This window comes from Melanerpes formicivorus, unplaced genomic scaffold, assembly GCF_026170545.1.
Source record: "Melanerpes formicivorus ecotype bairdi unplaced genomic scaffold, bMelFor1.0.p_v2 SCAF_29, whole genome shotgun sequence".
Classification (NCBI taxonomy): domain Eukaryota; kingdom Metazoa; phylum Chordata; class Aves; order Piciformes; family Picidae; genus Melanerpes; species Melanerpes formicivorus.
Genome location: NW_027142381.1, coordinates 4,609,333 through 4,634,000, shown reverse-complemented (window position 1 = coordinate 4,634,000; position 24,668 = coordinate 4,609,333). Strand labels below are relative to the sequence as shown.

The 24,668-nt window shown below is 52.0% G+C and overlaps 1 protein-coding gene across 1 annotated transcript in view; it reads right to left on the bottom strand.

The window, feature by feature from the left end:
• SMG6 (SMG6 nonsense mediated mRNA decay factor) overlaps positions 1-24,668 on the bottom strand; it is a 118,303-nt gene that overhangs the window by 76,800 nt on the left and 16,835 nt on the right. Inside the window, 3 exon segments of the mRNA XM_068154602.1 lie at positions 10,569-10,647; positions 10,649-10,715; positions 14,559-14,620. Of these exon segments, the coding sequence (XP_068010703.1) occupies positions 10,569-10,647; positions 10,649-10,715; positions 14,559-14,620 (208 nt within the window).

Genomic DNA, 24,668 nt, shown 5'->3' with positions numbered 1-24,668 from the left:
CAGCCTGGCCCCAGAGGGCTCCCCAAGCACAAAAGCAGGAACCCAGTGGGTGCCTGGAGCCTGCAGCCAGGCCCTCCCAGCTGGCAAGCTCACTCCCAACCCCACCGCGCTGCGTGGCGGCAGGGAAAGCGGAGCCGCTGCTCTGGCCGCTCCCGGCGGCAGGGAACACCCTCCGCGGCAGCAACGCCACGGCAAAACCACCGGCCCGCAGCCTACTGCCGGCACACACGAGCGTGGAGGGCAGGAGCCTTTCAAAGCGGAGCTGCCACGCAGGTATCCAGGCTGAGCTGGGGAAACGCAGCTCTGTGAGATTAATTTTTCTCCCCCCCCCCCCCCCTTTCTTAACCAGGATTACTTTAATTTTCAAGGCCTAATGGAGTCCAGCTGCGATGAGGAGGCAGCGCTGCAGTAGTAAGAAGCCAGACCCTTACACACTGGTGCAAACTTGTACAACGTTCAGCACACACACACATGCACACACACACACAAAGCCCTATAAAAAGGATGCACTGCAGGGGGATATTTTTAGTCCTGACAATACAGCACTAAAAATATGACTTTGCTAATACATCACTACAGAAATATTCCCAGTGTCCATTCAGGAACGGGTTTAAAACATTTATTTTTGTTTCCCTTTTGCAATGGTCAGAGAGGAGGGAGAAAATAGAAACTCATTGATAAGAGGAAACGAGAGAGACATGAAAAATTGAAAACTACCTAAAAGCTCATGGAGAGGTTTATTTTATTAGTTCTTAATAAATATCTTGCAGATTTCCTCAGGAAATACACCAGATCACATGTAAAATAGTTTGGTACTGATGTCAACTGTGTCAGCATATGAAATCTATTAGGGTGAAGCCACAGCAGGGTGATCAGCGTGCTGAAAAACTGCACGGCACTGAGGCGAGGGGGGGTGGGGGGAATCTCACGGCCCTTCCAAATTCTTCGAGAGGTAAAAAAGTCAGCCAAGACGCAGAGAGAGAGAAAAAAAGATCCCACATCCTGCTTTGCGCTGCCAGCAATGTGAAGTGCCCAGAGATTAATTCTATGTCTGGCCTGGAAATGTGACTTTAAAGCATTGGAGGGAGCAGGGAGGAGGAGGAGAAGAGAGGAACGAGAAGGCCAGGCGAACCGGGACTGGCACCGTGCCACTGACCCCCCTCTTCCCGAGCCATGTTTCAACGTAGACAGCAGTAAACCCCACCAGACGGCAGCTCCCGGGGCTGCCAGGGCCTCGCACCAGCTGGGGCGCGTCTCCCGCTCCCCGCGCAGATGGGCCCGGGAGCATCACTTCCGCTTTGCCTGCTTTTAAAGGCACACGGGACCATGTGGCAGGCATTTCGCCGCTCCTCGCCACAGCCCCGCGCCCGCCTGGGGCCCCCTGGGTGGGACCAGTCCCACTCCCAGCACCAGGCATGAGGTCTTGGCTCCTCAGGCCCTGCTCTGAAGGGTTTATGCTGTTCCCAACCCGCCTTTGGCAGCCAGCGTCTCCTCCTTTGTGCCATTACCCACTTACGCAAGACTCCCCTGCTCTGCTCCTGGGTCCGGCGGAGAAGCACCAGGAGTTCACAGAGGGAGGGTCAGGGGACCTTCTGGGGTTGTTCAGCCTGGAGAAGGCTCCAGAGAAACCTTATTGCAGCTTTGCAGTACTTAAAAGGGGAGCTATGAGAAAGATGGGGACAGTCTTTTTATCAGGGCCTGTGGCAACAGGACAAGGGATGATGATTTTAAACTGAAAGAGGGAGATTTAGACTAGATTCAAGGAAAAACATTTTTATGCTGAGGGTGGTGAAACACTGACGCAGCCTGCCCAGAAAGGTGGTTGATGGCCCATCCCTGGAAATAGTCCAGGTCAGGTTGGATGGAGCTCTAAGCAACCTGAACTGCTTGAAGATGTCCTTGCTCACTGCAGGGGGTTTGGACTAGATAACCTTCAAAGGCCCCTTCCACCAAACCATTCTCTGACCATATATTGTCAGGAGAGATGGGAAAAGGGGGAATGAAGCCAAAGCTGCCCCAACAGGGCATCTCCCTCTTATCCCATGCTGACGTGCTTTTGTCTGCCTCTCATCCCACAGGCTAGAGGACTTGAGAGCACATGCTGGAAACCAGGGACTGACAGATCACTTGCGCCCTGTGTCACCCATAAGCCAGCCAGCACTATGGTCACATTAACCACAGCATTGATTGATGTGGCTTGTGATGGTTACAAATGACCCTTCCATCTGAGAAGGGCCACATACCCTCACCGCTACCACCTGCCCAGGGTTAATCTGACCCAGTCCATACTGGCTGTAAGGTGGACAGAGCATTACATTAGCCAGGATGACTCCTAGAGGTCAGCAAGTCAATCAATTACCACGGGTAGAGCCAGCACCATGCTGCCAAGGACCTGATGCATGAGCACACACAGCCCTGTGCGGACCCTAATCAGGAAAAATGAAAGGCCTCCATACATTAACCTGCATGGGGCCACCCCTGAGCTGCAGATACACTTCAGAGTAGAAACACAGCCTTGGCTGTGCTGCCATTCCTGAGCCCCCAAGGGTACCTGCTTCCAGCTGAAGCCCTCCCAACATGAGGCACTCAATTTACTGAGGGACTATAGCCTGCAAGCAGATGGAGGCAGGATAGAGTTGGCAGGGGACAAGCCCAAATAGCAGCCCCTGAGAAAGAAGCTACCCTCACGATGCTGGCAGGCTGCACCCAAACCTGCGCAGGGCATGGGCACAAGGCAGGCAGCCCTCCCTGCCTAAACCTGGCAGGCTATAAAACAGCCCCACAAGCTCAATCAAGAGTTTTACAACTTCACAAAGCACCATAATTAGCCTAATTATACAATCTTCTCTCAGAGAATTAAACAGAAATACAGTAATTGAGTTGGTGCTGCTTAGAAGCACAAGGAAATCAAAGGCACAACGCACATTAAAGAGTCAGAAACATCTCTTTAAAAGCAAGAGGATTTCCTGTCATGCTGCAAACATCTAAAACTTCACCAAAGCAGCTGCACCTGGTGTGACCCTGCTCCAGCTCCCTGGCACTCTTCTTTCTCCACCACCAAAGAAGGGTAAAGCAGAGCCTCAGGACAGCTGCCTCGGGTACCTCCTTTCTTATTTTACAACAGGATGGATGGACACCGAGTGCCAGTGCTCCATTTCCTGCCTTCTATTTTATCCAGTTTCTTCATTGAAATTGAGGGTTTGTTCCAGTGTTCACAGAGTTGGCCCATGCCCTGGTGGCACCACGGCACTGAAAGCCCCTCCAACCTGACCCTGCCTGTCACTGGCTCTGTCTTGACTTGCTTGCTCAGGCTGATGAAGCTTGGCTTTAAAGCAAACCCAAGCTTTGTGATTACAAATCGTTTCCCCTCTATTTGTTACCCTGAAACGAGATCTCTGCATCACCCTGCACTTGGTGGAACCATTTCAAGGGCAGATATAAGGATATGCTCGTGTGACAAGCAGACCAGGCAGAAGCCCCCAGTGAGCTCATCCAGCACTACTCGCTGGGGACTTTTGCCACACTGCTGTTGGAGGGCAGGACTGGAGAGTCTGACACACCAGGAAGCACTTGGTTTTGCTGGAAACCTTTCCCTTCCCTGCCACTAAGCCCTGCTCAATCTTTTGCCTCCAAAGCCAACATCTAGATTTCAGAAACCTGAACTGCAAGTGGAAATTCCCTGCAGCACGTTGATTATTGCATCTCCTGCTGGCACTTGTGGCAAGGGGGAAAAAAAAAAGTCACATGGCTTTCTGGACACACGTTTCGCTGGGGAGTCTTGCATCAGAGGGCAGAAGCCAGCAGCCAGGAAAATAACTCCAATTACGGTAAATAAATCCCCAAATATGTGACAATCTGCCTTTTAAACAGGAAACAGAGGGGAATAAGCAAAGGAAGACTTTGGTCTAAACATCGCTGCCACCAGCCTCAAGAGCCCAAGAGCAAGACTCTGAAGATGCGTCTGGGCCAAAAGTATTTCACCTGAACTCTGCTGATGTGTCTCAAGCCCGAGACAGCTTCCTTCCCTGAAAGGAAAGGCGCCGACAGTTCCCAGCAACTGTGCCAACCTCCAGCCCTCCCAACTGCTCAGAGGAGAAACTCTGGAGGGTCAGCTGCCACCTCCGGACATGTGCGTGTCCCGCAGGGGGCTCGGCGCAGGAAGTCACACAGCTCCCAAGGTGAGCAATGCAGGTATCACCCACACACAGCACGTCGACCTTTCATCCTGCTCACAAGGCCACGGGCTGGGCTGTGCCAGGACACAGCGAGCAGCAGACACCACTTGACAAGGGGTCAGGTATACAAGGCCTTTGTCCAGGCACTGACATCTCAGCACCTGCTCACGCTAGAGCCTGTGTGCAAGCCAGGCAGCGCAGGGAAGGATGCACACCAGGATCAGCCAGCCCTCTTCTGGGTTTCCTCTTCTGACCACAAATCAAACCCAAAGTCAGTAACAGCAGCAACATGGAGAAGAAAGATAAACTTAATGTCCAGTTCCTTCAAATGCAGACCTTGGGAAGCATTATGTCTTAAGAGCACCTCACTGAAGACAGCACTACTCTGCCCCACAGGCAACAACAGACAGCAATTGCCAGGTGCACGCTGGTGATCTCAGCACAGCCACTTCAGTCCACACTTGCTGTATGAGGACCAAAGCCTCAGCACCCCAGAGAAAGCTACCCCCTGAATGGCTCAACTCCATCCATCTCCCACCAAGTGGGCTGTGTTTGCACTACAAAATGGAGGCCCCCAGGCAGGTGGGATCTCAGGCTCTGCTCTCAACAGTGCACAGGACTGCAGATGCTCAGCCTCCTCAGGACACAGCCCTGCAATGTGACATCTCCATCAGCTTCCCAATTGCTGTGCCCAAAGCTGTCTTGGCCCACAGGCTGCTTGCTCAAAGGTGCCAGCTGGGCTCTGGTGAAGCACATATTTACCACACAAAGAGGGGAATGAGGAGAAAAGGACTCTGCTGGCCAGACAGGGGAACATCAAATTGCTGCTTCTGTTATCTATAGCCTGAGGTTTATTAAGCTTTGCTTTGTGCCTGATTTTAAAGCTCCACCAAACCAAGGCAGCCGTCCACAGCACTGCTTTATTTTTAAACTCAAGGGCATTCAACTCCCAGCACCTTTTATCTGCTCCAGAGAGCAAGATGTGGTTAGAACTTCATGAGTGGCCACTGAGATGTGGCTGCAGCAGAAGAGGGATACCTGCTTGCACTGATGCTGCAGTTAGCTCTTTCAGCAAAGCTGGGTCTGAGCATCAGAAACCAAACAAGAACCATGGAGATGGTCAGAGCTGAGGTTCTGCAGACACCATCAGAAGCTGCCACATATCTGGGGATATTTTAAGGGTTTACACTTTAGCTTGCAAGCCAGAGCAGTTGTGGTCAGCAAAGTGAAACCTGCTCCATCCAGCACAGGGCTGTGCACAGTGGCAGGACAGCAGCAGAGCAAGCTGCTGGTTACAAAAGCACTGTCTGATTGCAGGGGGTCCTCTGGGTTCAATGGGTCCTCACCACCCAGGTTGGGTTGAGCACACATGCAAAAGGAGAAGCCCTGTACCTGCTTAGACCACTGATTTGCAGTTGATAAGTACTAACCTATGGATCCTTTGCTGCACCTATCAAGACTTGGTCAAGATCAACATTCCAGAACCTGGTGTAGGTCTTCAAGGAGCAAGCATGACCATGCAGGCTAGCAAAGCCCTGCAAAGGCTGTAGTCAGCGCACACTAAGAGCTGTTCTTTGGGAGTCAGGCAAGAGGATCTCTACATCCAGTGGCCTGTGCAGTGCTGACCTACTCTATGCTGCTCTCAGGCCACCAGCATTGCAGCGCAAAGGGGATAGACACTGTTCTCAACTTGCTGCAGGAGCCTTCAAAGTTCCTCAGCCAACCCTACCTCACACAGAAAACCCAAGGCAAACAGACCCAGGAGGGCTGTGAACCAAAGCCCAGCCTGACTTTGGCACAGCGGCTGCCCCCCTTGAACCTTCCTCATATCCCACACAAGTACTGGCAGTGGGACTGCCGCTCAAGCAGCAGCAGGTCTTCCTCCTCGTCCTTGTGCCCTGGCAGAGCAGGCGTCCCACAGGCTGGTCACGCTGCCCTGCCACAGCTTTCAGCCTTCCCCTGGATGGAACACAAGCCACTTCCCAACCCTCAGCTCAAGCCGCGCTCTCAGCCACAACCTCCCTCTGCCTCTGTGCCCTGACTCTGCTCGGCCCCGAGGGATGCAAACTTCATTCCCTACATGTGCTGAGGATGCACATATGGCAGCCCCCTCCCTTCCCCACTTCCACCTAAGCCCGACCTCCTAACAACCTCCACACAGCGCAACGCAACCGGCCCGCGAGTGCCAGAAGGCATCCAGGTGCTGCAGCCTGATGCTTCACACCCGCAGCCAGGCAAATTTGCTGGGATTTCCGGGAAGCGTCTCTAGGGTGCCCCGTGCTGCTGCACCCCCTCTTTGGTGCATGCTTGTTTGGAATGCGGGGCCATTTGGGGGGGGGGGGGGTGGAGAGAGGGGAAGTTATTCTGGTGGTGGCCTATGAATAACATCCAGTGATTTATAGGAAGTATAATCCAATAATACAGTAAAATAAAACAGTGTGTCTGAGATGGGTTTGATTCCAGGAATTATAAAACAAATTATTAAAGAGAGAGAGAGAGAGAAAGAGGGGGGGGGGGGAGAAAAAAAAAAAGCCTCAGAGAGGCCAGATTGGAGTAAATTGGGCACAGATGGGCTGGGAGGGGGTTTCTCTCTCTCTCTCTCTCTCCCCTCACCAAGATGCCCCTGCCGCAAGCACGGCTTCAATTAGCCTGCTCAGAAACCAGAGTTTTATTTCCCCAAATTACAGAATTAAAAAAAAATTAAAATTCTTGGAGTGTTTGTGGTCAGGATAAAGGGATCCAAGCTTCTCTGCTAAGTTGCTTGTGCAGATGGCTACCAAACTGTTAAATGGGTCGCCCCTACGAAGGTCCCACCCTGGCTAGAGCCCAGGACGGCCCAAAACATAGTCACCGACCTCCTCGGATGAAAGGCTACAGCAACTGCACATCTCTGCCATGCAGAGTGCCTGTCTCTCTCTGCCTCCCTCCCCTGGGTGGGTTCTCCTTTGCCCCACAGGTCTGAAGTCTAACAAGAAGCTTTTTCACACCTTTAATGCTCCTGACAAGAGGCAGCCAGGAGGTCAGAGGGACCCCTGCAGCCTCCCTGGACAATGGGCAGAGTGGCTTGCCCAGAGGAAAACGCTGCTTGATGCTGAACAGCAGGGGAAGCACTTCATGTGGGAATTCTTTGGCTTCCTCTGCCAGAGAAAACAACAGACCCAATCCATCTCCCAGGATCTTCCCACTGCTGCCTGGCTGCACAGGCAGCTGAGACCAGCTCCAGTGCCTGGTGCTGGCCCTGGGGACAAGCAGAACTCAGCTGCCCATGCCAGGCACAGACCCTCAGCGCTCTACCCACACTCACCTAAGCCCTGCACATGCTGCAAGGTCCAGGTAGCCAAGGGCCACAGCAGTGACCTTGTGTGAGAGGCGACTATGAAACACAGTGGGCTGTTTACAGCTGACTGGCTTTGAAACCAGTTTATACAGCCCAGTGCACCCCAAAAAGTCAGCCTGTCAGAAGAGCACATGGTGACCTCGAACAGACTGATTTACACAAGAATGGCAGCTGCCAGGAGCCAGAGATGTGCAGGACACACAATTGCCATACAGGGAACACACTGGGGCAAGGACATCCCTGAGGTACCACAGCTGACCCACAGCACAGCAAAAGAAAAGGAGTTAAAAGCAAAGAGCAGCAGACACAAACTGTTATTCCTGAGCTCCCAACTGCCCCTGCTGCCTGTTGCCTCAGTGAAGGAACTGGGACAGACTGAGCAAAATCTACAGCAAAAATGAGAGAACCTGAGACAGGCCAGGACAGATGATTGGTGTAAGCCTGAGAAAGAGGGAGGAAAAGTGTTTATCAAAGCATCTGATTATTCTGATTTCCTTTTTCTCAACACCTGAAGCTGTTTGTGTTCATGGGCACAAAATCTTGTACAAGTTCCCCACACCAAGACTATTTTGCCAGTGACCCTACCCCACAACTGTTAGCACCACTGGATCCCATCATGAGGCATTGGTTAGACACCAGACATGGGGCAAGCAAGCAAGTTTGCAAGTTCTCAGAAGTAGCTGGGGCTCCAGAGACATGGAAATACATAGCAGGGGAGGAAGGGAGGGAGCAGCTATCCCTGGAGAGACCTAACCCCAGACAGCAGGAAAGAGAGAGACTCTCCAACAGACCTCCCTCCCCAGCTCCAAATCCAGAGATCTCCTCCTGCTACCAAGAGCTAGCAACTGAAGGTCAGACAGGCCCCATGCGATGGGAAGGACACTGACACACTCCAATCCCAGATTGCAGAAGGATTTCAGTAGGAGGAGATCTCTGAAGGTCGTTCAGGCCAACTGCAAAGTCTGATCCAGCTCTAGAGAGCTGATGCAGCCAAGCTCTGAGCACGGCCAGCCCGGCTGCCCAGGAACACTGCCTGCTGGCAGCCGGGGGCCGCAGGCAGGGTGGGACCGAGGCTCCCACACGCTCGCAGGGGCGGATCGGCCCCTTCGCTCCCGCCGCCGAGCTGCCCATGGTACTGCAGCCCCGGGAGGTGACTCATGTGCTGGGAAACCGGCAGCCGCACCTTCCCGACAGCCGCTTCTGCCGCGGGCTCCGGCCAGGCCCCTGCCCACAGCAGCCCACACGCCGGGGAAGGAGCCAACATCTGTGCTGGGCACTTGGTAATAAAATTTAGCAAACGTTCTTGATTGCCTTTGAAACTCCAAGTCCTTCGGGTTTTGGTTCTTTGGTTTTTTGTTCCCCCTCTGCACCCAGCTCTGCTCAATTCACACCATCGGCACCAAGCCCAACCTGGGCTGTGCCAGCCCTTGGCACACGAGTGCTGGGGGACCATCAGGGTATTTCAGCTGACAACAGGATTTGCTTTGCCAACAGCATTCTCAGCAATATTTTAGGGTCACCGGAGCAAGGAGCCCTCAGGGGAATCCCTGAAGGGCACCAGGCATCAGATGGCAGCCGCGGTGCCATCCGACCTGCAAGCATTTCATGAACACAGCCACCTGCTCTGCAGGCCCCAGCAGGAAGGGGTTTGCCTTCTCCAGAGATCCAAAGGCTGGAGGCAGCTGGCAGCTGCCTATACAGGAGGCAGAAAACTCTGAGAACACTTATTTTACACATGAGATGAAAAGTGCTCTCTGTCTGTCACTCACTCAAATTCACAACTCAGCTATGTATGGAAGAGCAGAGTCCAGTGGCCCAAGAGCTGGGATCACTTCCAGCTCTGCCACAGGGGCTCCCAGTATGGCCCAGACTAATCTCTTCCTCTCTTTACCACCCGCTCCCATCTGCAGCACAGACACTGCCATCGGTACACCTACTGGCAGCCAGGCAGGGCCATTTGCTCACAGCCATAAAGCACTTTGCAGCTCAAAGAGAAACACTGCCGGTGGTTGGCATCTAGCAGGCCGGAGGGGAGGGCAAAGCTGCCTCACCAGCAGGATTGACAGCTCCCTCAAGAAAGGAGGGTACCAAGCAGCAGGTATGGCACACAGGAGCCACTTCCCAGCCCTCTGGATGATGCTGGTTCACTCCATCAGCTGACCTCAGCCACTAACCACCAGTCTGACAACTGGCCAATGGGCTCACAAGGGAGGAATCTTCCAGCAGCAGCTCTTTAGGGCTCAGCCTGATATACCCACATGGTGGCTTTGATCAAAATCCATCAGCTGGAGGCATCCATCTTGGAGATCCAAATCCCAAGTCATCAGCATGCAAAATCCTGCTTCCTCCCACCCTGGGAGCACAGCCCCATCCCTGCTCTCAACCATGTGGGTCTGGCAGACCTGGGTACTACTGTTGTGTGTGTGTGTCAGGGAGCCATGGGGGAAAACATTCCCTGGAAGCACTACTCCAGACTCAGTGCAAGAGACTGGTTTGGTGGCATCTCTGCTGACCAGTACATAAAGCTCAGCAGTGGCAGAGACAACATACAGCCTCCCATGTGGATGGAGCAGGAGCAATTCTACCTGTGCTTTGTTCTCTAGGTGCCTTAATATGGAGCATAGCCTCCAGCCTGGCCTGTCAGAGAGGTGCATCACATCACCCAGTCACCTCCATAGACACAAGCAGTCCCAGGCAATATCCCTCTCCCAACAGCCAAGGCCTCTGAGATCCTCCCAGCCCTTCTGGTGCCAGCACAGACACTGAGCCGGGCCCAGGCTCAATGCTGGGAAGGCAGAGCCCTACAGCAGTGCCCTCCTCCTGTGCTTGATGACTCAGGCTCCAGGGAGATGCGATGCCTCCTCACAAACCTCAGCCAGCTCCAGTCAAGGTCCCCTTTCTGACCCTACCCACGTCAGCACCCCCAGGCATCCAACCACTGCTCCACTTCCCCATCTGTCTTCAGCTGGTGAGTGTCCCCCCCACCTCCCTCCTCCACATGAGCACCAAAGAGTGGCTGATGCCCAGCCCGGTTCCCCTGAAGCCGCACGTGGTACCTTTGGGCTGGGAGTTGTACACTGCAAACATGTTGATTGCCACCAGCTGGAGCATTCGAGTGCTTCCGATGGGGGGGGGGGCTGTGCTGCAGCAGCACCTGGAACTCCCTCAGGACCTCCTCAGCCACCGCAGGGAACGTCTCCATCCTGCAGACAAAGACAAGAGTCTGTAGAATCGGTCGGCACAGCTCGCTCAGTGTCACATCTCCTGGGGAAGAGGGACCCCTTAGGGTGCTGTCTCCCACCCAGGAGCTGTGGGGAATGAAGGTGCAGGCTGTGACAGAGACGGATGAAGCCCTCCTCAGGGCAGTGAGGAATTGCTCTGTGACCGACAGGCAGCATTCCTTTGGCAGGAAAACACGGCCTTTATGAGTCATTTCTGACCAACCATTTTTTTCTACTGACTTCTACCAATCTGGGAGGGTTGCCAAGAGGCCAGCAGCTCACTTGGACCAGGAGCAGCCCATGGGACTCCCAAGAAACCCAGGCTACAGCAAACTGCACACACTGGTGCCACATTGCGGATGTGGCAATTCCAATGCGTTGAACGCTGGCCAGAGCTCGCTTCCTCCAGAGCTCTGCCTGTCCCTGGGCTCCTTGCTGCAGGATCAGATCCCATGGCATCCAGCCCTGTCCCCCCAGGCTACACACTCCCTGAGCCCTGAAACTTCATCACTTGGAGCCCCACAGGACAGGGACTTGCAGACTAACAACTGGCCTCATCTAGCTGCTGGAAACGTCAAGGCTGGAGCTGGTCCCTGCGGCACAGAGCGCTGCTGTCGCTCATCAGGACTCAGCAGCCAGCGGCTGCAGTGCCACAGCCAGGGATGGGCTTTGCTTTCAACACCACTCACAAGCGCCCACGGAAAGCTGACACCTTCATCCTACTCCTCATCTGGCATTGCTGAGGAAATTAGCTGGGCTTATTTATCAGAGCCGCTGGATCCCCAGCAAGCTCTCCACTGAACTGGGGTCAAAAACTAAACCGAGGTCAAAACCTGAACTTTCTGCAAAGAACACAGAGTCAGTTCACCAAAGTGACTGAGACACAGTTGCCCCCTCCCAAGGACAGTCCTCACCTGGCATGCCTGAGGATGCCAAGAAACCTTGGAAACTATTATAGTGATAGGTCCAAGAGGATGCCAAGAAACCTTGGAAACCATTATAGTGATAGGTCCTCCTCTCCTACTGCCTCTTGTGCCGAGCTTGCTGTGTTAGTTCTTGCTCCTGCCCTAAGAAATGCCACAGCTAGAGCCACTGAGAATGAATTTTGTGTCTCACAGCAAGTGTCCACTCCAGTTGTCAGTGACACTGTACTAAATGTGCCCAAATGGGTGCAAAGGAGCCAAACTCTGCAGTGGGTGAGGCATCTGGATCTGGGGCAGTCAACCTCAGGGGCCTCCATAGCAATTTCCTCTATCTTCCCCCGAGAGATTCAGATCTAGTGATATCAGCACACTACAGGCTGGATTAGCAGCTGCTTCTGGTAACCCACATGGGCAATTCTGCTGGGCTTCCCCAACAGCCTGTCAGGGCAGTAAGAGGCTCTATTTTTAAAGACAGAAATGGCTTTCTTTGTAACCATGTTTCACAGATGCCTTTCAACAAGCCCTTCTGCCTAGCAGCAGGGTTACCCTCTCCCCGGGCACTGTTTGCTGGAGCAGTTCAAAGTCTCTGCTACCTTCCCACCACCAAGGGCTGTAACAAACAGGCTCCTTGTACTTTGTAGCTGTGCAGAACGGAGCAGTTCCACCGGTATGAAAGCACTGCTCCCTCTGGAAGAGGCAACTTCCCTGGATTTGGGGCACAGCCAGGGAATCAGAGCAAACTGATTGCTTCTAAAGACCTCCTAATTCTGAAGGATCTAAGACCATATCCAGCAACATCCTCCTAGGGCGGACAGGACACAGGGGATGGAGGAGCCCTTTGCAGGATTAATTGTTGGTGAGGAGATGAAGACAATTGCCATGGAATAACAAGGAGGAGGAGTGAGGACTTCCTCAGCCCCGCCAGCTGTGCTTTGATACCACAGCACATCTGGAACAGCACACAGCAACCCCACTGAGCTCAGAACCAGCAGGTCAGGAGCGGAGTGGAAGCTTTTAATAAATTGCTTACCTGTGGTTTTAGGAGCAAAAAAACCAAAAAGAAAATAATAGAAGAGTCCCATTAGGGCAACATCATCTTTTCCATACTTTTCACAGATCAATCACTGCAGATCCTGCCCAAGGAGGACTCAGCTATTCCTCACCTTTTACCTATTTTAAGCACGGAAGCTGTTTAGCAGGGCTGGACGATTCTCTCTTCCTGTGTCATGGTATTACTTTCTAGTTCCCTTCTAAGTACTTCAGGGGATACACCACCATTAAACATACTTGGCTTTTCTAAATGACTGTCCTGGGAAGCAACTGCCTCAAACGCTGCATCTTAATTTCACAGCAGTCTCAGGAGCCAAACGTGCAGGCAACGTCTGCACCATCCCCATTAATCCCTCCCCTGGCGCGCGTTCAACCGGAGCTCAGCCGCGAGCACGGCCCCGCAGAGCCGAGGACCAGCAGCCCCCCGGATGCTCTGCCCTCCAGCTGCAGTTACCAAACCTTCCAGGGGCTCCTGCAGCTTTCCTCCTCTTTTCCTGCGGGTAGGAGGACATCCAGTTCTGCTCCTCGCTGCAGGCCAGGCTGCTGCCCACAAGCAGACAATCAGTGCCTTGTGACTTGGGGAGAGATCAACAGCACTGGCAGCGGGATGGCTCTTCCCCTTGCCTTCAGACACTTGGATCTCCAGCAAATGGGCCAGCACAGCTCCTGCTTCCTACTGTTTTAGGAAGGGTCCAAAGTCAGGCATGTGCCACTCCTGACTGGTCACCTCAAAGCACACTGGACAGAGCAAGCACTGAGGTTTCAGGCTGCATGGCAAGATCAGTGCTGTGTCCTGCATTGCTGTGCTCCCCTGCTCCAGGAGGGAATGGGGACAGGCCCAGAGGCAGGGAACTCTACATGTGAGTCAAAAAAAATCCACAGCAGGGGCAAGCTGGCACTTTTTATCCACACTACATTTACCTAAGTGGCCTGGAAGAGGTCTCTCAGCCCTGTAACTTGTAGCCAACAGTTCCATAAGAGACTGAAGGAGCCAAGAGTCATGAGACTACATCTGCTTATGAGGCACTGGCAGGCTGAAGCAGAGACCACCGTTGCCAGAGACTGTCTAGACCCACACAAAGTCTTGACAACAGCCACCCCATCACCTGACAGCAAGGGCCAGTCCCACCTGGAGCAGGGACAGTTCCATGGGAAGACCACAGACTGTGAGGCTGAGGTCTGCACTCTGTGTCAAAAGGATGTCCCCCAGGCTGGGATCTCAGCCCAGACCTGAGCCAGGCTTGCTTTGCTTCAAGGACAGCTGTTGAACTACTTGAAACCAGTTTCTGACAGACATTGCCAAGGGCACTTTGCATAAACCAGTTCCCACAGCTGGGGCAGATCCCAGCTAGGAGCTTTCAGTAAAATGGCAGCAAGGAGATGAAGGGCAAGGCTTGTCCCAACATGCTCTGGACAGTGGCTTTCAGCCACCACATGGTTCTGCCTTGATGGCTTTGTGCTCCTCAAAGGCACCAAGAACCCCCTCAGAGCTATCTCTCTGCTGGCTAAGAGCAGGGGGGAATGGAAGAGAGGAGGTAAAGCCAGAAATTAAAGAGGAAGGGAGTAAAGAGGAAACAAACAGCCCCTGCTATGTGTATCAGCCATCTGAGCTCAGCCTTTGCCAGAAGATCCCAGTGCACAGGCAGGACCAGGCCTTGAGGTGGGAAAAGAAAGTGTCCAAATAATCAGTGTGGATCAGAGGGCGGGTAAGGAGAATAGGAACCAGGAGGCTAGGCCTGCAAGAATTCACACCCTGTGCCCTCAGCTCCAAACACAGCTTAGTTGCTAACAATATTAAATTCCAAAAAGACTTGTAATGTAGGAAAATAAAATAAACATCCTGCACACTTACCCAATCCTGGTAAACAGCTTCCCATGGGCATGGAGAAAACTGAGGATGAACCTTTTGTTCAGCTGCATGGGAAAAAAAAAAAGGGGAAAAAAAAAAAGGAGAGAGAGAGAGAGGAGAAAACAATTAAACTCTCTCCTATTTCCTGTGAATTAAGAATGTCCCCAGTGACAGAGAACCTGGCCTGGATGCTGGGGGTGGCACTGGAGATGGGAACCAAATGGACATGCCCAAACTCTTACAAACATCATGCACACAGGCAAGTGCCAAACAGCTGGAGCTGGGAGAGGCGATGGAGACACAGCACCCTCTGCCGGGTCCTGCACAGGGCTGCCTGCTGGGCACACGCACCCTGGAGGCCTTCTCCAAGGTTTCCTCCTCTGTACCCTGTGAACCCGAAACACAGCACAGCCTAGGGGTGTTACACAAAAGGAGTCCCCCTAAAAGCAGCCTTTCCCAGCAGTGCTTCCCACCAATGAACAAAAAACCAAACAACCAACAGAAGCAACTTGTTCAGTGCTCTGTGAACGCAGCAGAGGCTGAGCAGTGTCTGGCTGAAGTGGAGAGGGAATGAGATGTCCTCACCAGGGCTTTTCTGCAGAGAAGCCAACGGAGCTAGTTCAGCAGCAGAGCCACTAAAGCTTGTTTGTGCCTTGCCAGGAGCAGCTTTTGGAAGTGAGGGGGCACTGGGGTGATGCTGCACCCCCTCACTTAACTCCAGCTTTAGGTGATTACAGAGAGGGAGATGGTGCTTGGATGTATCAGAAACACCTTGGAAAGCCTGCAGTAGAAGTGCTGCTACTGAAATACCAGAGCAACATGGAGCTGAGGGGATGTATGGGGAGCTGGCTGCAGCACATGGCATGAAGGCAGCTTCCTGCCCTGCTTAAGTCCAGTAACAGCAAAATCCAACTTGAATAATTACTTACAACTGCTCTAAGTCAACTTTCCTAGCTCAGCCCAGCTCTGGGCTTTCCCAGTCTTTATGTAGAGGGCTTTGAAGGCAGATGTGGGTGGGTAAGTAGTCACTCTGCCTGAGCCTGGAGGTGGCTGTGTCACAGCAGGAGCAGCCTGGCCTCACTCTTACCTTTTCCACAGCAAGAGGCTTTCCCCTCACCCCTGCATGCCTGCAGAGCCTCAGTGAGGTGAGAAAAGCCAGGCCGGGAGCGCCTCGGGGAGAGACCCAGAGCACCACTGCTCTGCTCCCAGGCACATCAGATTCTGTATCTTGAACCCCTCTCTACAAGTCAGCAAGACCACTTCCAGCTACAGGGCGGGTCAGAGGCACAGATTGAGGATGGCATTTCCAGGCAGGGCTGTGGCAATGCCTGGCCAAGATCCAGGCACACATGACAAGAAGCAAGACAGGCACTGGCCAGTGTCTCCTGGCAGCACCGAGCTCCATGCCAGGCCTGGCTGCAGGGGATGGTTATCCCAGACAGTCCCAGCTCTGGCAGCCCCTCCCACCCTCACTCACTGAACCCCCTGGCTCACACCATGACTTATGCCAGCTGCTGGGTGAGGTGTAATTAACCCGGGCTGCATTCCCAGAGGACCCATGCAGGAGAAGGATGCCCTGCTGCAGAGTTGCTCCTGGGCCATGTGCAAGTTTAAACATAAAACCTGTCTCATAAAACAAGCCAGACCAATTAAAGTGGCCCCTGCAGCAAGGGGTTCTTGCTTACTTGCTTTTTTACTGCTGCCCTAAAGAGCCCTTTCCACTGCAACTCAACTTTATTTGCCACCATTTTATTAACTCTGCAGATGAAACCCAGAAGAGACTGGGGAATACTGGGACAGCACAGCAAAGCCTTTACTTGCTCTGCCAGCAAAGTTTGGATGTGGCTGCTTCTCCAACATCCTCTCTTTAGGACACACCAAGGTGTCTCAGAGTTTGAAGTCTTTAACACATACTTTTTTTTTCCTCTTTTTTCCAGGAGGTCTTTCAGGCTTGTGGGGACAGAAAGCTGCTTTGTGCCCAGCTCTGTGGCTCTGGCTGCAATCACACACCCTGTCAGACACAGTCTAACAAGTCAGAGCCTCAAGCTCAGGTGCAAGAGCCTTGCTGGGGCAGTGGGCAGCGCTCTGCCCCACAGCAAACCCACATCCTGCTGCTGCCTGCAAGAGCTGGAGGAGGGTATCCACACTCTGTGCTTTCTGATGGAAAACAGCAGCTCACGGCTTGCCCCATCTCCGCTGGCAAGTCTGTCACTAGGCTGACTGGTAGGCTGCACGTGGAGGAGAAGAAGAAATTGGAGCAGCAGTTTTTCCCCCAAGGCCCACATTCACCCACAGCCCTGGGAGCACTCACCCTGCAATCCCTGCACCACTTTACTGGCAGTGGGGGAGTAGCAAAACTCCCCACCCGGAATGGAAAGTGTCACCCGCGCCCAGCAGGGACGTGCCCAGAGCGTTCCCACAGACATGTCTGGCACAGGGAGGGCTCCCCAGGACCCTCATCTCCTTAGAGCAAATTTCATCCTCTGCATTTTCACCAGTCCCACTCCTCACTCAGGAACCAGTGGCTGTGACCTGGGCTGTAAATAATCTGCACAAATACCCAGATTTGTGATTTTTTGAGACGGAAGCACGTTCCTGCCTCTAGGAAAGAAGCACGTTTCATACCTCTTGGCAATCTAAGCATGAACCTAGCAAGCCCAGGCAAAAACCTGTGTGCCCCAGCACTGTGGCATCTCAAGCAGGCACCTCTCACACTGCTTTCATTACTTTTTCTCTCACAGCCTTAAGGTTTTGATGAGCTCATCGCTTAACTTTGGACCTTTCATCTCGGAGTTCATGCTAAGGCCACGTGCTGCTTTGACTGGGCTTTTCTCTGAATGACTCTGGCTCTAGTGACTCACCTGTCCCTCAGTCTGGGAGCCCTCCCTGCTCCTCCCATGAAGCACTGCTTCTCACAGCGAGAGGCAAACAGCGACTTCCACCATTACCTGCAGGGTGGAGAGGAACACTTCCCCAAAGCCCTCCCAGCATGTGCTGAGCATGAGACCTCCAGCAACTCCTTGCCATCATCTCACTCACTGTGCAAAGGTGGCCACCACCAAAGGTCTCCTGAAAACAGTGCTTGTACCAACACCAGCATGCCAGGGGCAGGCAGGGCTCCCTGCACACCAATGTCCCTGCCCTTTGCAGGCAGCTTTGGGGTGCAGAAGCAAAGCTGGCTGGTCCCAGGTGGTTGCTTGAAAAAGAGCCCACCGAGTCAGTTCTATGCAACAATAAAACTAGGTCAAAAAGGGATTTGGGCCCTTCCAGTTGAAAAGTGGGCATCACAGATATGGAAGTTATGAGCATATAGTGAAGGCATTAGCTCTAAAAACAAACCAGCTGTCACGATGAAGAAGGGGTCCCTGCACACAGTAGTGCCTGAAGCTGAAAACAGCTGTTTCTGCTGTCATGAGTCAGCATGTGCAGACAGACTAAATCCACCTGGGAAGAGGCAACCTCACCAGAGGAAGCAGCCCACTGCTGCTTGGGGAGCATTCACACACCGCGCTGCCAACTAAAGTGGATTTGTTACCATGGAAGACATCAACAGTGACTAACAACTTCTGGTGGAGTGGCTAAGTGCAGAGATAGCAACGGCCCTGGAACAGCCAGCTCGGCTCACCCCGAGGCCGCGAGGAGTACAGCCTGACAGCACACAGAACAGAGGCGGTCAGACAGCTTCAGGAAAGGTTTGTCAAGCCTCGAGCCAGGAAAGAAGAAAGACTCAACCTCAAGGGAATGTGCACTGATCAAAAAGGGTTGAAAACGGAGTCTCCCACCCCGGCCCAGAAACACAGGAGAAAGAGAAGTGCCAGGATCCGGCCTGAGACGCAGAGCTGCTACGCTGGGACCCAGAGTGGATCCATTTGGCTTGTGGCAAGGAGTGCACAGAGCTTTGGCACCTGAGCATCAGCCCCAGCTGTGAAGGAGGCACCAAATAAGGGAAAGATTCTGGAGCAGTGACTCCTGGGGAAAAAGGCATTTCAAGTTAAAAATTGTTACTTCAGGTTTGGAAGTAAATTTCAGGATCTGGTCTTTATCAAGTGAGGCAAACTTTCTTCAACATCAGCAAAGCATCTGTGGAGCAGAAAGCGGTGTTAGAGTCAAAATAGGCTGCAAAAGACAAGTCCATTAATCAAGAGACCAGATGCAAAACTGCCTGTAACAAATGCGCTGTCTCCACCGGGGTGGAAGGAACTAGAGCACAGCAGGATGTTCTCCTGAGTCTAGGGGTCTCCTCAGTGACAAGGGGTTGGGATACAGACCACAGAGCCACACAGCTCTGCTCCAAAACACGTACCACACTCATCCCAAATATTTTGGGGGTTTTTTGGGCAGCCAGGCTGTTCCAGGCACAGATTCCTTGCTGAGAACTGTATGAAATAACATCCAGGCACCCAAACCATGCCATACTCTCACTCCCAGCTCAATCATAAAATCACAGAATGGCTTAGGTTGGAAGGGACCTTAGGGATCATCTAGTCCAACCTCTCAACCATGGGCAGGGACACCTCTCAACTAGACTCAGCTGCTCAAGGCCTCACCCAGCCTGGCCTTGAACACCCCCAGTGAGGAGGCACCCACAGCCTCCCTGGCTGGGCAACCTATTCCAGAGTCCCACCACCCTTGTACTGAAGAAGTTCTTCCTAAGATCCAGTCTAAACCTATTCTTCCTCAGCTTAAAACCAAGGGCCAGATAAACCACATTAACTATTAAGATTATTCCTCTCTTCCACAGGCAGTTTCTTCAGAGCTTCACACCACCCAGTCCTCACCACCAGCAGCAGCACTGAGTCCTCTGCTTTGCCTAGAGATGGCCTTACAAATATGAGCCCAAGCCTTTATCCTAACCTATCCCAAAGCTGCAAGGCACAGCTATGGCTGGTGTTTTCCACAGCAGTATCTCTCTGAAATAACACCAAGCACTGATACTGAGCCTCCTGAAAAGCCTAAGATGCTGCAGTGGGCTCAGCTGGCAGGATACCAGGAGCAGGCTTTTACTGCTTACAGGTGCAATGGCCACAAAGTGCTGGTGTAAAGTGTTTTGTGCAAATGGCTACCTACAGAAAGGAGAGGAGACAAAAGGGCTATTAAGATTGTCTGGCATTTTTTGCAGCATTTACAAGGTACCCACAGAGCTGTGGGCAAATTCCAGCTGGGCTAATTACCATCATCAGTCCTCTTCATATACCACCTGCAACCACAAACGGACACAGAGCTTGCTTTGGCTGCTTCTTGCCACGTGTCCAGCTCAGCAGTCACAGCGTCCTGCCCCGGAATGGATTCATTCCTGTAGCACCAAGGGCAATGCCAGTGAGAATCCTGACACTTCACATCAGACACTGAGATCCAATTTGCTATAAATACAGGAGGAAGAGGGAACACTGATGTATTTATTGTGGCCTTTGGGCCAGGTAAAGAGACCCTGAGACACTCCTGCAGCTTCCTGATCTTTTGGACTGCAGCAGCTGTGGCTCCAGGAAACATCTTCTGGCTCTAAGATTTGCAAGTCAGCAACCCAACAAAAGATGAAGGGAGGCATTTAGGAAGCCTCCTAGCAAAATTAAGGAGTTTTTGACTTTTTCTCCCTTCATCACTGCAGGGAGCAGGTGAGATGAGAAACATCAGCTGGAAAAAAAAACAAACCCAGAGGTAACTTCACTGCCTTGGAAACAAACATCTGAGCTATAAATAAATGTAACGAATTTACTCTCAATTTAAGGAAAATAGGTTGGACAGAGTATTTTACATGGGTGTTATTTCCTTTTCAGCCAAACCTGGGTCTGAATTTGGTTTCTACAAATTAGTAATAAGGAACAGGCTTGAAAAATAACCCCCAACATAAACTACCAAGCTGACTAAAACCTGGTTAATTAGCCTCTCAGAAAGCAGCAGGCTTCAGAGCCCCTCACTGACCTGGATGGCAAGAGGTTGGTAAAGACTCACTGGCAACGTTTCTAATTAACAAACAGAAAGCAAGTTCTGCTGTCCAACTGCCTGTGGCAGTAAGTTATGATGGCTGCAGCACAGCCACACAAGGTTATTATAATCACTTCTAGAATCTGGGGGTTTCCAGCATCAAGTGTCACGTTGTGCATGTGGGATCACGTCGGACAAAGTCTCCAGGAGACTAGGTCCCAGGCAGCTCCTCCAGAAAAGCTCCAAGGACTACAGCAGCCAAGCTCCCAATGCAATGTGTGGTTTAAAAAGGGTTAATGAGTCCCCTTAGAGGTACAAGCAGAGAGCAAGCACCGGCCAGGCTGACACTGAGAGGCTGCATATCCAGTTCTAGTGCCCTCATTTCTAAAAGGATGCTGAAAAAAAACACAATTGGCCAGAGTCCAGAAAGCAGCCATAAAAGTGATTCAAAGGCTAGAAATGATGTCTTGCAGTGAAAAAAAGAAAGAACTTAAACAGCTCAATCTGTTTAGTATATCCAGAGGGGGGGAAAAAAAAAAAGACTGGGAAGCAATTTGATTGCAGGGTGCAAAGTGCCTGGGTGGTACTTAAGGGCTCTTTACACTCACAGAAGAGCAAAGCACAAGAACAGACGGCAAACATTCGCTGTGGAAATAAGGTCTGAGTGTTTCAGAACCAGTGCAATTATCACTGGAACAAACTCCCCAGGAAAAGGGTGGATTCTCAAGCCCTGGATGTCTTTCTGGAAGTTTGACTTTAGCCAAACACAAGCTATTTGGCTTCGTACAGGAGTAGCAGAGTGAAATTTAAGGACCTGTGATATACAGGAGATCAGACTACATGATCTAATGGTCCCTGCTGGCCATAAACTCTATGAATCTATGCAAACATGCCAGAGAGTCCTCAGCTGAGATATCAAGTTAACTTTCAGCACAAAACTTTTCACAAATTGGCTCTGGTGCTGCAGGTCATTTAGGATACAAGCTCAGCTCTTCAAGGCTGCATCTGGTTAAGCACTGAAAGCGAGATGGCCCAGGCAGAGCTGTTCTGTGGCCAGCAGGTAAGGGAGAGGCCACGTGCTGAGCGCTGAAGCTGCCCTGACCAGCAGAAAGCAGCTCATACTCAGACACTTGCTGTTTGCCAGCAGCAAGCAGCATCCCCTTCCTGCAATAGAAAACTGACATTGAGAAATGTCTGCTGAGTTCTGGTCATAAGAGATCTCCTGCTAATGGAGCTCAGGGTGTTGTAGGCCTTCTCCGCTGCTCCAGGTTATTTGTAGAGTCAAAGCACAAAGGAGGGAGATAACATGAGAAATCAGGGAGAGTGAAGACTGAAGAGATCTAGCCCTGAGAAAACTGACACTGAGAAATGCCTGCTGAGTTCTGGCCATAAGAGATCTCCTGCTAATGGAGCTCAGAGTATGGTCAAGCTTTTTCACTGCTCCAGATTGGTAGAGTTAAAGCACAAAGGAGGGAGATAACGTGAGAAATTACGGAGGGTGAAGACTGAAGAGATCTGGCCCTGAAAGGCTTAGGATGGAGTTACAAAAGAGAAGACATTTGGACAACAGGCTGAGCAGAGACAGAGCCTTCCAGAAGGGTGCCAGCATTGTCACATGCAACCTTCACACTCTCCCAGCCACGCTCACCAGCAGGGACAGCAGGAGCTGCTCACAGCCAGGCTGTGCCCCAGGCTCCCACAGCCCAGAGGTTGATGTCCAGCCTGGGGTATTCCTGGAGTACTTCTGGAGCCTTCACTTCTACCTGGGCAGCATAATACAGGGCACGAAGACATCTCCTCTCCACTTTCCATTATGGAGCAATGAATTCTGCTGGGGAGGAAGAATAGAGCCAAGGACAGAGGAAATGACACAGATTCCAGCAGGTTCCACTCCCTGATCCTCCGGAAGGAAGTTTCTTTCCTAATACCCACCTCCACAGTGGATACAAAGCCCATCTGGAAATGGCTCATTCAACACTGAAGAGAAATAAACATTCCCCATGGCAGAATTAAGAGGTTTGGCTGTGGAATACGAGGTGCCCATCCCAAAAAGTGTACAGCAGAAAAAGGTGACCCAGGCCAACTTCAGACAAAGATCAGGGTTAGGCTAACAGCAAAAAAAGCTCAAGAGAAATCACTGAGTTACTGTGTAGGACCTAAACCCTGCTCTGGGAAATTTCCCAACCCTACTATTAGGCATTTTAAAGGTTGGACCAGATGATCCTTGGGGTCCCTTCCAACCTGGCATTCTGTGATTTCACTTCCTTTACCAGTATTATCAGTCCTGGCAGTAAAGTGCAAAGCCTCCCTCCAAAACATCGCTCTGCAGTGCCTGGATCATCAAATCCACTGCCACGAGAAAGGGCTAATGTGCAGCAGCAGGAGGGGGTTTGGTTACACACAAATCCCTGGCTGATCAGCACCAGCAGGAAAGGAAATGAGGAAAGAGTGACTGACAGGGAAAGGCGGTTTCTGGATGATTGTACTTGGGTTTAGAGTATGAAAAGCTCGTTGGAACTTGAAGTCTCACTCCCCTCACCACAACCTCTCTGAGCACTGGGATACAGCAGAGCCCCTCACACAGGCATAACTCATTGATGTGCTTGTAGTGCTCCCACCTCTGATCCAACACGGCACTCCTACACACATTAGCACCAGATGCCTGTCACTGGAAGGATAACATGTTGGGGTCTCTCCCATTCAAGTAACATTAGGCCCTGCCTTGTTCTTCACAGTTGAATAAAACCACCAACATGGGCTACAGAGAAAAGGAGACAAAAAAACCAAAACCAGAAAAAAAAGAGATCAACACTAACTTCTGGAAACTTTTACCAAGAGCTTAGCCTTCACTTTCTGGGTAGTGACAAAAGGTCAAGCAGCACTGGGAAGTGACATGTGGGTTCTACACAACACATGTGCACAGGCTGTGAGCTCTGCTGAGCTCCGGGAGCCTCAGTGGAGCAGCACTGAGCATCCAGGGAAGGTCACCTCGCTCAGCAAGGTGCAGCAACGTTTCTGGTTGGATTTCTACTGCAGGAACTGCAGCCAAGAAGGTTTTTACCACCATTTTAAAATAACACCCCCCCAGGGATTATATAAAAACCCCAAAGTGCAAGCAGGGAGGGTGCACAACTGGCAGACCAAACGAGCCAGCGCTGAGCTGCATGGCTAAATGTCACGTCTCAAACCCAGAGAGGCTAAGAGTGTGGTTTTAGTGTTTAACCAGTTTCAACTGCAGCCTGGCACTCTTTTACTTCCTCCACAGAGAGGTCTTCTCACTGCAAGGGGAAAGAAACCAACCTCACCACGTGAGGCAAAACGGCTAGAGTAAAAATAAAGCCCCAGGGTGGTTTGGTGACCAAGGTCGTATTAGGAGATGGAGGGGTTGCAGGCTGGGGAAAGCACTCAGAAATCCTCCCACTGCCAGCCATGATCACAGAAAAGGAGGCAGGGCAAGAGAATTGATGTGTGTCCAGCAGTAAAGAGGCTGAGAAGCCTCTTTCACATGCCACTAGCTTCCCCATGCTCAAAACAGTTTGTAAACTGTTTCCTAAACACAAAGGGGAAAAAAAAAAACCCAGACCGAGTCCTGACCTCCAGGAATGAGTAACCAAACCCAACAGCTTCCTGCAAGCTTGCAGGGGTGAGGAAAGGAGGCTGCCTGGGCAGGAGAGAGGGAAGTCAAAGATTTTGTGCCCTCTCGAGTCCTCCTTTAGGCACAACAATTAAGGATGCAACATCTTTTGCTGCTTTTTCACATGGGTGAGTGGATAAAGGACAGAGATATGGGAGGGCAGCCTGCAGCTGACTGCTAGTGCCTCACATTCCCACCCCAGAAGGTTCAGCAGAGGCTTACAGAACCACAGAGCTGTGGATCAAACGGCAGCAAGCAGCAGGCTGGAGGGGAAGCACTGCCTTCCCCTGACAGCAAGGGCAGACCAGAACACAGCAGAATAGAGGGGACTGCTCACATCAAATACCAGAGAGCACCTAAACGTGGAGGAGACAAACTTCCAGACTTCACACAAGGCACTGATGGCAGCCTGACCCAAGGCCTTGCCTGTAAGACCTGCTGTCTATCCCACTGCCAGCTTGTGCACTGAGGAAAACCAAGGGGACACTCCCTCAGCATGTCCCCTCCCTTTGGGGACACACCTAAGCCACCACTCTGATGCAGCTCAGATGTTTGGC